General features: G+C 36.4%; 4 protein-coding genes across 5 annotated transcripts; 2 read left to right on the top strand and 2 right to left on the bottom strand.

Annotated features, from left to right (window-relative positions):
* On the bottom strand, nt 51-3310 carry LOC107645838. Its single transcript, XM_016349964.2, has 4 exons — nt 2452-3310; nt 1558-1660; nt 1092-1147; nt 51-726 (listed from the first exon to the last, which is right to left on the bottom strand). The coding sequence occupies exons 1-4, from the start codon at nt 3094-3096 to the stop codon at nt 451-453; spliced, it is 1080 nt and encodes a 359-aa protein (XP_016205450.2). The 5' UTR covers nt 3097-3310; the 3' UTR covers nt 51-450.
* LOC107646470 lies at nt 5835-8615 on the top strand. Its single transcript, XM_016350652.2, has 4 exons — nt 5835-6423; nt 6702-7694; nt 7792-8183; nt 8307-8615. The coding sequence occupies exons 1-4, from the start codon at nt 5835-5837 to the stop codon at nt 8613-8615; spliced, it is 2283 nt and encodes a 760-aa protein (XP_016206138.2).
* On the bottom strand, nt 8603-10916 carry LOC107646471 (serine/threonine-protein phosphatase 7 long form homolog). Its single transcript, XM_021104081.1, has 3 exons — nt 10771-10916; nt 8913-9628; nt 8603-8841 (listed from the first exon to the last, which is right to left on the bottom strand). Exons 1-3 carry the CDS (start codon nt 10846-10848, stop codon nt 8760-8762), a joined length of 876 nt encoding a protein of 291 aa, XP_020959740.1. The 5' UTR covers nt 10849-10916; the 3' UTR covers nt 8603-8759.
* LOC107645840 (40S ribosomal protein S24-1) lies at nt 11484-13301 on the top strand. Of its 2 annotated transcripts, XM_021104080.1 has the most exons (6): nt 11484-11674; nt 11750-11791; nt 11906-12076; nt 12645-12731; nt 12838-12924; nt 13109-13301. In XM_021104080.1, the coding sequence occupies exons 1-5, from the start codon at nt 11603-11605 to the stop codon at nt 12877-12879; spliced, it is 414 nt and encodes a 137-aa protein (XP_020959739.1). In that variant the 5' UTR covers nt 11484-11602; the 3' UTR covers nt 12880-12924; nt 13109-13301. The 2 variants fall into 2 exon arrangements, with proteins under 2 accessions (XP_020959739.1, XP_016205452.1); XM_016349966.2 differs by having other exon boundaries at nt 12838-13276.

Here is a 14172-nt window from a genome sequence, read left to right as displayed (position 1 = left end):
CCGACACCAACTGAGCTAGCCTCAGTTGCCCACTTCCGTTCCTATTGAATGAAGGTGAGATGTAAGCCAATTAATGTAGACCGATATCATTTACAAGAAAGAGACACTATGATTAAAAAGTGAGATCAGTAACCACCAAAGCTGGGGACAACATGAAGGAATCATTAGTCATTACAACCACACAATTATCAAGAGAGGTAAAGGAAGAACCAAAGTTTCAACTCTCAACTAGAACTTACAGTCTATAGTCGTTCTTAATGCATATGTTACAGTAAGAAGCAATTAAAACATCATAATTATCCAACAAGTGGTGACCCGTGACCACACTGAAGTATGCCATGTTTACCACCAAACACCACCATAGAACCAGTGGTTTCTAAAAAACACCAATGAAAATAATTTAAGTCGTTACAATATGGTTTGATTATGCTGCCTTGGTTTCAAAATTATTTAGTAACAGAAATAAAGAACAGTAAAATGCATCAAATTAACTGCTTTGTATGCTGCAATACAAAATTTTGAATCACAAATTAAGCAACTAGTTATGAAAGTAAATGTTACCACTATGTACTCATTGCTAAAACCATTTGCTCTCTGGCTTCTTGAGCTTTGCCTTTTTATGTTATTCACATTGACAAGTGTCTCTTCATCAAATTTTCCTCGTTCTTCAATTGAAAGTTGATTGAAACGTTTCTCCCCATCTTCTATACCCCGCTTTACATCCACCTGCAGTTGTGTAAGGAAATCTATGTTAAAATCAGTTGCAGTTTGGTCTACTGCTACTGCAACAGATGTTCAAGCTTCAAGCTAAGATCAATTTTGGGTATAATTGAACACGAGTAAGGTTGAAAAGGATTTTTTAGGGGGTTGTATGATGAGATCAAAAAATAAATAATTTATTAAGTGAAAAAATAATGTACTCCGAAAGGTATTAGATCAATACAATCAACTCAACACGCATGTGGAGACCCCCAAAAAAACATCTCTTTTATGCTAAAAAAAGGTAGCACAACTAACAGAACAATAGAACTTAGTTGTTTGCATTAATATCAAGATAGCAATGCAGTATATTAGACATAAAAGTCACTTACAGCTGAGTATGCTGAAATACAGTAATCAGGATGTCGAAGCAAAGCTAGAGTGGTCTCTGTAAAGAAAATCAGATAGAAAAGTACATTAGAATAGAAAGATCATATAGCCATCTTGATGTATGTTACACCACATAACAAACGCAGAAAGATGATCAGAGAGTCACCATAAGGTACATTACATATGAAATCATAGGAGTGACCCAAATTTTGAAATAGTTACGGATTTAGCAAAGTTCATAATCATAAGTTCTAGTGCTAAGAAGAGGGGAAACTAAAATTATATAACACTCGTTTTCACTAAAATAAGCCATCAATCCTTTGTCAGAGCATATTTCTTTGAAAAACAATATATACAAGATACTAATCATGTTCACATGATAGGTAAACCAGATATACCATAATCACCTGTGCTACAAAACAAATAAAACACAAGTGACGAAAAAAATCCCATATTAAGGAGCCTCACCTGTCAATACAAAACGCAAACCTTCAGGAGTTGATGTATCAGCAACTTCTGCAATCCTATTCAAATCCCTCTGAAGCGTGCGACCCATCCCCAACAATCCAACCTGAAGGAACAACTCCTCCATTAATATTTACCAAAGATTTAAGAATCATTAATGAAATCACACTTCAAGAGAAAGCTGACAAACAAGCATTGTCAGATACTAATTCAAATAACAGTCTTTCACGCACACACTTTGGTTGAGAAATCCAAAAACTAGCCTAAATCAAAGAAAAATTTCAACTATCAATTATCAAACGTCAAGACATAAGTAGGAGAGTAATATTTTAGATCTAATCTACTTATGAACACAGTTCGTGTATTCCAATTAATTTAACCTGAGCAGTATCGCCTATCAAGGGGGAAATATAAAACTCTTAGTACTATTTTCTTTTTTCACCCATTCATACTAATCAAGTTGAGACGTAGCTTAAGAGAAACAAGTGGCAAACCATTTGAACGAATCATTCGCCAAGGAAAATCACTTATACCAATACCTACAATCAACTAAGTAAGCAACAATAAACCAAAGTGCCAATAATTAATCTCACATAAAATGAATAATCCTTGGACAAAACAACTCTTTATAGAGTCAATTACAAAAGGCAAACCACTTCAGCCATACACACACGACCCTTTGGGTTCAGAAATCTAAACCAACAATGTAACGATGCATTGGTAAGAGATAATAAGCAAACTCCCAAGCCTAAGCCTATATCAAGTCATACTTTCCATTGGCAGAAAAAACAAGAAGCAATGTTATATTATTATCCATGGCAATGCCAGCAAAAGAAAACAAAACGAAAGCGCCAACACTTTGTGTTCACGTAATTCATGTGAGCAACTTGACCAAACCTGAAGCTTGAGCACGGTCATTTTCTCAGCTGCGGTGAGTACACTACCCTCTGACCGTTCGGAAAGAAATCCAGAGACCAAAATGAAGGCAACGAAACCAGCAAATATGAGGAACAAGCTAGAGCCTGCACCCACCCCAACGGCGGGTCCAACGTAAATCCCGCCACCGCCAAAACCGAAGGGAGAAGGTGCGTAATAGGGCGCAGAGTAAGAGAAGCCCGGCGTAGGTGCCGAAGTTCTAGGCACAGAGTAACTTCTCGACGATGAAGAAGAAGAAGAAGAACGTGAAGAGAAGGAAGAACCACCTATTCGACCCCCAGATGCGGCCAAAGCAGAAGCGTTGGGGTCGTACATTAGAAGCAGCCCCATCAACACGGCGGCTATGGCGGGTTTCCGCAACGCGGTCAAGGTGTTTGATAAAGTGTCTAAGAGAACATCGAAAGGAGATTTGGAGGAGGAGGTGTTTTGGTTGTGGTTGTGATTGTGATTTGGGGAGAAGAAACATTTGAGGGTGTATGAGGGAGAGTGTGGGGGTTTGGTGTAGAGGATTGGAGAGAGCTTAGGGGGTTTAGTGAGGAAGCTGGTGCGGTGATTCCATTTGAAGGAGGTGACGGGACTGGCTTCGAGTATGAGAGTTGTGGGCATGGTTATGGATTGTTGGCCTCTATTGAAGTGAATTAATGGATCGTTTTATTGTTTCTGAAGATGATTAAGAAATGGAAAGGAGGTTTGGAGAAAGACGGTTATGTGAATGGGATGGAGGAGGGAGAAGTGGGGGCGTTATTCGGCCAGCTAGGCAGTAATGGGCCATGCCTTCTGAGCCTCATCTTATCATTCATTCATTCTCCAGATTTCCTAAAATCTTTGTCATTATCAATTATCAACTTATACTCTCTTTCTAGTTCACCCCATGACCCTAGAAAAAATAATTCTAACAATTTTTTTAATTATTAGTAGCTAAAATTGATATCTTAAAATAAAAATCAAGGAATTTACTATTTTAAGAGGTTGCATTGTTATATTTTGGGCGAAAATAAGAGTTTATTTCTGTTTAACTGGAAATTAATTTGATTAGATTAAGTGATTAACTATTATCCAACAACAAAATGTGAGTTAAAAAAAAACATAAACCACTACCCCACCTTTGACCTGAAAGAAAAAATTGTTTTAGCAACATTGAACATATCTGCTAAATCCTATCGTGTTGTTAGGATATGAAATTCCAATTATTGTACCTAACATGTTTGAGGCTTTGAGCACAAAATAAGAACAAAGCATTATGGTATGTGAGTCTTCTTTCTATTATCTTTTTCAATTTTTTTTTTGGTATTTTTTGTATTCTTTATGCGTTTTCTATTTGTGATCGAACCAACATTTGATTGTACAAATAATCGAAGATCCTTAACCCTCATTCTTTCCTTTTCTTCTTCTTATAGGTCTACTTTTTCTATTTGGATATGAAAAATGATTATTGTTTTTACTACATATATTTTTTTAAGGTAATTTATCAAAATAAATAATTTAACTTTTTTTACAAAACGAATACTAAAATTTATTTTTTTTATAAATCATGTAAACCGTGATAGGGAATCTACGGTTTATAAATGAACGTAAATCCGCGATAAAAGTGTTGCGGTTTGTGTATAAATTGCAAACGTACATAAACTGTTATACCTGTACAGCGGTATATGTTGATATACAAAATGGCTAAATTCCGCGATTTTTGTGTACATATGTTTTTTTGCTCCCAATTAAACATTTTTCCAACCTAGACCTTTAAATTTAGCATAGTAGCTTCAGGCTTCAGTGTTTCACCCATATCTGACATCTTATTGTGGAAAGAGAGAAGGGAATTGTTAAGAACAGGTTTAGATTTCGTTTTATTTTTTTATATCAAATATAAAATACATTTGTTGAATTTATAGTCAATTTAGTTCTAAAATTTATAGTTCTAAAATTTAGAATTGAACAAGTATATTTGTTAAATTTTTTTATTTAGTACTGAGTACGTACTACCTGAATTAAAAGAGTTATGATGAATAATAGATTAACTTATTAGTCTTATTTTTTAATAGTTGATCTATATAAATGCAATTAATTATTTTAAGATTGTAATTTATTTCACATTTGATATTATATAAAAATAAATTGTTCTTAAACTTGAAGGAAAAATCAGGAACATCATTGAGATTTCCTTGATCAAATGACAAAAAGTTTAGCTAATGAAATGAGCCAATAGTTAGAGAAGGCATAGTCTGAAAAAAAAAGAAAACAAAAATAAATAAATAAACACAACATCCAGGACCAAAAAAATTGATCTTTTGATAAAATTGAAACAAAATAATTAAAAGGGTCGCTGAAAAAATCAACAAAAAAATATATATATAAAGAAAAGAGAAACGGAAATGATGAGAATTGGAGAGCATGATGGGAGAATAAGCAATGCAGTGGGACTAATGCCAGCGGCATAGTGATGCATGGTGATGCAGAGCGAAGATGGAGAGATGTAGATGCGAAAAGGGTCACATTTTATGCACGTCTGTAATTCACACACAAACCGCGACACCCCTATCGCGGATTATGTGCACTTTGGCCGTAATTTGCAAGACTCCTGTAGCGGTTTACGTTCATTTGTAAACTGTGGTCCTCTGTCGCGATTTATATAGTTTATAAAAAAATATATATCTTGATATCCATTTTGTAAAATGTGTATTCTGGTAAAATTGGAAGCCAAATTATTTATTTTAATATTTGTTTTGTCTTCATCATTGTTGTATGCACAAAACAATTTATCCCTCTACTATTTATTTATGAACTTATCACTCGATGAATTCAAATGATATCTTTTGCTTATAATTCAAAGGCTCAGTTTTTTCAATATTGGAGGGGTTGGTGAGTTGTGCAGGGATATGGAATATGGTGGTGTTAGACAATGGTGTGGGGCAACTTTTTCTGAGCTATGGCAGGGGAGAGTTGGACCGAGCGATTACGTTGCGCGGGAAAAAAAATTTAAGTTGTGTATGAAATCGTAGGGTCCGATTCCTTAAGGGACCAAAGTTAAGATTTTTTTATTTTGTGTATGAAAGTGGAATCGCAGGGTACGTTGGAAAAAATATTTTTTTTTATGGACTCGTTGGGTCCGTTTTCCTCAGGAAAAAATATATATTTTTTTTATGGACTCGTTGGGTCCGTTTTTTTGCACAAATTTTTTTTTATAGGATGCGGAGGGTCCGAGTTGAGTATATATATATGTGTGTGTTCTTCTTCTTCCCCAGATCTGATTATTCGTTGTTCTGCGTCTTCTTCTTCCCCCTGTTTCTCTTCTACTTCTCTCTGTGTCTCTTTGAGAGTATAGTCGATATTTATATATGAGAGTATGAAAAATGGATGATAGAGTTGCACTTAGAGTATATTATTTTGGTCAGATTCTGTTACAAACATCTGAAGGAGTGAGATTTAGTTGCGAGAAGCCGTTAGATATTGTTATTCCGTTCACAATCTCATTTGAGGAGCTAAAAGGTGTGATTTGTGAGAAGATAGGTTTTGAGATATCCAAAAAAATATCATGTATGGTATATAGATATCCCATACCGGTATTTGGTGGTTTCGTGCAGTATCAAACCAAGTATGTAACCGACGAAGCGAGTATGCAGGAGATGTTTTCAATGTATTTTGAAACTCGCGGTCAGATATCGGTGATAGAGTTGTACGTCGAATTCGAACAATCTGAAGCGGACCGAAATATTGAAGGGGAAGAATATGATAGTGACAGTGAGGAAGAGTTTGAAAGCAATTACGAAGCTGTTGCTCCAGACGGAGAAGAAGATCAAGGTGACGGGGTGGTGGCTCCAAATGTGGGAGACGTTGCAAATGCACTCGCAAACGAAGATCCCTTTGAGGAGCCGTCCTTCATGCGGGTTCTGGACTTGGAAGCCATGCATGCGCCGGAGTTTCCGGAATATATGAGTGCCGGTACGTATTAACATATAAATATAGAAAGTATTAGACTTTGGGAAATAATCTATGTTGAGTGATGTAAATAAGAATATAAGTCACGTGAATATTAATTTGTGTGCATTCGGCCAAAGTTTTTTATGTGTTTATGTTTGTATGATGTTAAAAGTGGGATGACAACATGATAGGAATAATATTTATATTGATGTGGATATAGGGAGCATTGACGTAGTCTTAATTTCAGTTATTAAATGTATTTGTGTTAAATTATTTTGATTTGGCTGTCGTTGTGGTAGAAATTCCTATGGTCGCAGATGGTGAATTTGCAATCGGAATGGAATTCAGTTCTAGGGAAGTTGTTATGATGGCGGTGAAAGATTATACCATCCGAAGAGGCGTAGACTACCGTGTGTATGAGTTGGAGCCGTTGACCTTCTATGCGAAGTGTACACAGTATGGATCAGGGTGTGATTGGCTTATCAGGGTTAGCATGATCAGCAGAAAGTATTGTTGGGTTATAAGGAGGTACAACGGTTCTCACACTTGTACTAGAGCCACTATTTCTCAGGATCATTCAAAGCTGGATTCGAACACAATTGCAGAAGCAATAAAGCCGTTGGTTGAGGCTGACCCGTCGATAAAGGTGAAATCAGTTATTGCGGAAGTGCAGTCGAAGTTCAATTACACCATCAGCTATCGGAAAGCATGGTTGGCGAAGCAAAAAGCAGTGAAAAAAATATTTGGAGGTTGGGAAGCATCATATGAAGCTTTGCCTATATGGTTTGAGGCCATGTGTAACAAGGAGCCATCAGCAATCGTCCATTTCGAGACTATGTCTGCATATCAAGGTGATGAGGAAGTAACTGATATCCGGGTATTGCACAGAGTCTTCTGGAGTTATTACCCCTACATTAGAGCGTTTAGACACTGCAAGTCAGTTGTCCAGGTTGATGGGACTCACTTGTACGGAAAGTATAAGGGTTGTTTGTTGGTCGCAGTTTCACAGGATGATAACAATAATATCGTCCCTATTGCGTTTGCAATTGTGGAGGGGGAGACTTCTGATGCATGGCACTTTTTCCTTAGTAACCTGCGACAACACGTTGTGACTCGGGATGGTGTGGGACTGATTTCTGACAGGCACGAATCCATCAATGCAGCTGTGGCCCGGAGCAACGGAGCTTGGTCGCCCCCGAGAGCATTCCACATGTTTTGCATCAGGCATATAGAGTCGAACTTTTTGAGAAAGTTCAAGGCACCGTACCTGCAAAAACTTGTGGTCAATATAGGTAAATTTTAATAATTCGAATTTCGTTATTAACCAAGTTACCTTCAAGCAGTGTTTCTCATGAATTCTTCTCTTGTGTGGCTTTGATTGTTGTGTAGGTTATTCGAGGACGGTGCGCGAGTACGAAGTGCGCTACCAGCGTTTACGTGAACGGGGCGAGGCTTATACGAACTGGCTTAACCGAATCCCACGCGAACAGTACGCGTTGGCGTATGACGGTGGCTACCGCTGGGGTCACATGACGACAAACCTAGTGGAATGCATCAACTCAGTGTTGAAGGGTGCACGCAATCTTCCGATAACTGCACTTGTCAAAGCCACATTCTACAGGCTTAACGAGTTGTTCACTAGAAAAAGAGCCGAGGCGGAGTCGCGGATAACAGCTGGACATGTTTTTTCTGAGGTTGTCACGTTGAAATTGAATGCAAATCAACTTGCATCATCAAACATCCAGGTTAATTGCTTCGACAGGATGAATGAGGTCTTCGAGGTTCGTGAGATGCCAGGTGGAACTGAGTATGCCGTCGACCTCCGTCGACAACGATGTGACTGTGGTGAGTTCTAGGTGGATCGGATTCCCTGTCGACATGTTTTTGCATGTTGTGCAAATCAGCGACTGGATTGGCGAGTGTATGTCCACGAAGTTTACAAGATGGACCAAGTTCGGAGGGTTTACCGAGCTAGGTTTCGGCCACTGGGGAATCCCACAACGTGGCCTGTGTACAGCGGCCCTCGATTTGTCCCGAATCCGAACCTGAGACGGGTGACGAAAGGTCGCCCGAGGATGACACGTTTCTTGAACGAAATGGACACACGAATGTTACGTGCTCCTAGGCGTTGTAGGCAATGTGGAGCCGAGGGACACAGCCGAAGTAGATGCCGTCGGTCAGCCGGTGTAGGTCCCAGCAACCCAGGACAGTAGATTTATGCCCGGATCAATGCGATCCACACCATAAGCAACCCACACGAACTGCACACAGCACAAGACACACATGATTACAAGCCAAATAACAGTCAACCTCAGTTCGAGACAAATACTTTTCTAATAAAAACACACCTGCCCTTCCTAAACCTCATCTAATGCCTTTCTAAAGTGGGCGAGGCTAAGATATCTATACCGATTGTCACCACGCTCCCAGTTACGCCACCTGAAATTATTTATGTCAGTAGCACATCTTAAATAGAATTATGAACATACCAAGTAAGTTGCCAATGTTACCTGTTTGCAAGCGGAAAACTGCGGGGTTCCCTAGTAGGGGGCGCAAGATAGGGTAGGCGGATCCAAAACCAAGCTAGCAGAAGTGTTAACGGACCATCGATTTCTTTACAATCAAAACGAGATGCCCGGCATAAGGACTTGTATAGGTGCGCCAAACATGCCGATCCCCAACTAAAATGACTGATACTATGAAAATCCCGGAGCAAAGGTAGAAACTTCCAGTGCACAGATGCCCCTGACTTGTCTCCAAGTAAGATAGTACCCAATAACAACATAATGTGGCACTTGACGTACCTCTGCATACTGTTTTCGTCAGTCAGTTGTATACATTCTTTCAGATTCCTAAGCCATGTCAATTTTATGCCGCTCCCTCTGCAGTCGGCCTTCCTCGGTGCAACCCCAAACTGATGGAAACACTCACCCTCCAATGCTTCGAAGCTGCTCAAGGTCATCCCTGTCACCGGAAGGCCGTTCGTCAGGAGGCCCAAAATAACGGCTACATCCTCCAGCGTCACTGTGCACTCACCAATCGGAAGGTGGAAGGTGTGTGTTTCCGGCCGCCACCTCTCCACTAGAGCATTTATCAATGCTTTCTGGCATTGAACTACTCCAATCTGAGAGGCATGATAAAATCCAGTAACCCGTAAATGATCCTCTACACTCGGATGGTACCGATCAGGAGGCAGTGGGTGGTCACATGTCATCATCCGTGAACTCTGCAAGAACATAATATGTTACTAGTCAAATCATGAATGATTACTAATTTACAACTTAAATTAATCATACTATTTAATCGATTAATCATAATTTCTAACCCAATTACAAAAAAAAAAAACTACCAAATGATCAAACTACAGCATGTAAACATAACTTCAAAAGATTATCATAAGTCCTATAATTATAATTTCCAAAAATTAATCACAATAATTAATTAGTTAATTATAACTTCTCAGCTATTTACAAACAACATTTGAAAAACATTGTCTAACTAACAACATACAAAATTAACGTTACTTTAGTATTCTTATTTTATTTACAATTGAATTCTTATGATTTACCTTTCTTCCCAAATGAACTATGTATTAAGTAAATTGGCCTTGCAATTAATATTAAAAAATATCGTTATTACTTATTAATGATGCAGTTCCAGATTATAAATTCTTAAATTAATAACAAAAGTAAATTAAGTAATTCTAATTTCTAAATCTATTACAAAATCAGAATTATAATTTCCAACATTAATCACAAAAGTTAATTAGTTAACTACAATATCTAATCCTATTACAAAAAAATTTCTAACATATTCTCCAACAAAAAATTATAATAAATCCTAAATATATAATTTCCAACAAAAATGTGTCATAATAATTCCTAAACTTATAATTTATAACATGAATCATAAAAGCTAAGTTACTAATTATAATTTCTAAATCTATTCGAAAAATAATATCTTACCTTTCCTCTAACTAACTAACAACATCTATACATACATAATAACAAACAATTTACAATCATAATTTATAAGTTTAATCATCAAAATTTATTCATTAATTAAAATTTCTAACCGTGTTACAAAAAATTTTTTAACATATTCTCCAATTAACTAACAATATCTAAACATAATAACAAAAAATTATCATAATTGCTAATATTATAATTTTTAAATTATTCATCAGATTTTATTAATTAATTAAAATTTCTAATACTACTCCGAAAAAATTCTTACAAAATCTGTAACAATCAACATTTACATATCTATCTACCTAACTGCAACATTTAACCATAAAATATAAAAAAATTTCTTACAAAATTTAATTAAAATACAGAAATTTGCAAAAAATTAAAAAATTTAACTTACATAATTAGGATCAGACAAATAATTTACAATGTGAAGCTCAGGACGATCAACATCTCTAGCTTTGTGTTTTTTGGCCATTTCCACAGATTTTATTGCATGCAAAGTTCTTGAAGAAGAAGAGAGGAAGAGGATGAACACAGAGAAGAAGAAATGGGGTTTGAGGCTTGAAAATGATGTTTCGGACTGAGGGAGTGGGGGAATGGGGGTATGCTGGCTGCTGGGGCACCATCCTGGGGAGAAGCTGCTGTCCGACACGTGGAAGGGGGCGCAATCGCTGGGTCCGATTCCTGTTATGGCATTCTTCCTGACACCACACCCTTGTTAAGCACCCAGTCACCCCATATCCACGCCTAACACCAACTACTCTCCAATATCAAAATTAAAAAGCGTAATTCAAATGGGTTTGATCCTATTTTTCTTGGACATGTTTTTTGTGTGAGTTAAGTGGATTAGATAACCCCAAATTTTAAACATTACATTGATGCATAACACATCCATACAACACACTCACACACACTATATGGATACATGGATATGCACTATGAATTCTTAAACAACATCCAGCTTCAGCTGGCACATGTTTAAAAATTTGAAATAGTTGTTAGCAACTCAATTTAATAGTTTTTTGTTTTATGTTAGTGGGCCAGAGAAGAAAAAAGAGAAGATAATGGACCAAGCCCATAGTTTAATGCTTAATTGGCAGCCCATTATGTATAGAGAAAACCTTATAGAAACCCTTTGTTGTTGTCATCCTCTGTGCCTTGTGAAGCTGCTGCTGCTGCTGCTGTCGTATTTCCTACTCTTCCCTTCGGAGCTGCAGTGAAGAACCATCATGGCGGACAAGGCCGTTACGATCCGAACCAGGAAATTCATGACGAACAGGCTCCTCTCCAGGAAGCAATTCGTATGTCTTCTCCCTTTTCATTGTTTCTTCGCTTAATCTCATTCATGACCTAACTTTTCCCCTATCATTATGTAGGTCATTGATGTCCTTCATCCAGGAAGGGCAAACGTTTCCAAGGTGCGTTGTTTTTTCAATTTTTTTTGTATTTAGATATTAATATTAATATACTAGGTGACTAGAATAGTGCATTTTTTTTTTATTGATTTGGTTTTGTGTGTTTATGGTATGAAGGCCGAGTTGAAGGAGAAGCTAGCAAGGATGTATGATGTGAAGGATCCAAACACTGTGTTTGTCTTCAAATTCCGTACAAATTTTGGTGGTGGCAAATCCACTGGCTTTGGTTTGATTTATGATTCTGTTGACAATGCAAAGAAGTATGAGCCCAAGTACAGGCTTATCAGGGTCAGTATATACCCAACACATTCTACTCCTGTGGATTTTGTTTGTAATTTTGTTTACTTTATTGGTTTATTTTATTAATGCTTGTTATAGACATTGCTCCCATTTTGTTATGTTACTTGTTGTGATGGAATTGGTAGTTCTTCAAGTTATAGACCCATATACTTGTCAACATATGCGCATAAAATTTTCATTTTATTTTTTGAAAAAATGGTGATGAAGGTATATAGGTTGTTAAATTTCATCATGTCGTTTAGCACCTTATGATTTTTATATTCAATTAGCTTTTTGCCATATACGTTATTGTTATACAAATTTTTTTGAGTAATGTTGGGCAATCAATTTTTTTAGCCAACATAAGTCAACTTTTTAAAAATGTATATTGTTTATCTAAATCTAGCCCCTAAATCATAAATCCTTAATCCTAAATTATAAATCTAAACCCTAAAGTTGGCTAATGTTGATTAACTAAAAGTTGGTTTCTTATATTTTCTCATTTTGTTTCCCTATATTGGCATTGGTTATTTGTTTTGGGCGATCAAAAGCTAAATATATACTCTGTCTATTTCAGAATGGGCTTGATACTAAAGTAGAAAAGTCAAGGAAGCAAATGAAGGAGAGAAAGAATAGAGCTAAGAAGATTCGTGGTGTCAAGAAGGTATTTAAGTAGCTTACAATTATTCTGGTTTATCGTTGGTTGTTTAGCTTTAATGCCTTCCCTGTTTGATTAACTTTTAAAAAATCTTGCATTTTTTTTTGTGCAGACCAAGGCTTCTGATGCTGCCAAGGCTGGAAAAAAGAAATGAGTCTTGAGTTGCCCTGTTCTGATCCTGTGCTGTTTTGCTCTATTGGTATTATCCAACACCTATTTTCTTTTGTGTTAGGTCTATAGAATGATATTGTTAGTGGATCTTGGTTTAATTTGTGTTCCGTTTTAACCGAGTTTCTGAGTACTATTAATGAACAATTTTGAGAATTTTTTTTTGTTTGTCATTATCCTTTCAATACTTACTAGTGACTACTTTCAAGTTTCAGTTATAGTGAAATATCGTGCTGTGCGATTTTTGGGCTAAACAGTCTCATTCTTCTCCATGTAGTCCTCCTTCTGGATTTGGATCGTAGTACTAGTATACCAATAGCATGATCTCGTAATGACATTTTGACCCAAATTATTTTAATGTTAGATGTCATTGGAGAATGAAATTAGAAGTCCCTTTTATCTTCAAAATCCCATGCATATTACTCTATCAATTTTCTTCTTCATATCTGCATTAGAAACAGGTGAATGTTACCGTGTTTCTGTTATCTTTGGTGAGCCAATAGTCTGAATTTTAAACTGAAAAAATTCTGTTGATTCTTTATAAAATGTTATGTTACTAAATTATCCTTCTTTCTTATTAATTTTCTTTTTTCATCAATCCTTCTTTATCCTTTTAAATCTCAGATATTATACTAATCTTTCTCCAAACTTTTATTTTTCGATCACAACGTCACCGTACCGGTCATTACTGGAAGTCATTTTCATCTCCAAAATGTTTATTTTGTCATATAGTAACTTGATTTATTAGCCGAAATTGCCCTTGCCGGTGAAGGTAAAAAAGTGCAGGAGAGGAAGATATCTCCAATGGCGAAAAATTTTTAACTGCAGTAAGTCTTTGTGGGTCGCAAAAAATATACCTTAACTAATTCTCTTAGAAATTAGATGCAACAGTTATAACTAAAGATATCAAAACCAGAATTGGAGACATTATCACATTTAAAGATTCAAGTGTCCTAATTGTGGAATTGATGATTTTGACAGTATGGGTCTTAATAGAGATTCTTGAATCTAATTGTCCAGAAGTAAAAGAAGTGTGCAAAAATTCACCTTTGTTCTCAACATTAATCTTCTCAAAAGTTAGTTGATCATGGTAGCTTTGTCCTGGAGTAAAAGGCATTGTCGAAGGCAATTGTATTGGGAGGAGGAGCTTATTAGGGGAGTTACTATTGAGTTAAATTAGGAATTTACTTTTTTAGTCAACAATAATTTTTTAAAAAAAATATAAATACTAAATTTTAAATTATAAATCTTAAATTTTAAACATAAACTCTAAATCTTT

The sequence above is a fragment of the Arachis ipaensis genome, chromosome B06 (genome assembly GCF_000816755.2).
Source record: "Arachis ipaensis cultivar K30076 chromosome B06, Araip1.1, whole genome shotgun sequence".
Taxonomy (NCBI): domain Eukaryota; kingdom Viridiplantae; phylum Streptophyta; class Magnoliopsida; order Fabales; family Fabaceae; genus Arachis; species Arachis ipaensis.
Note: the sequence above shows the minus strand (reverse complement) of the source record. Positions and strands in the feature narration are given on the sequence as shown.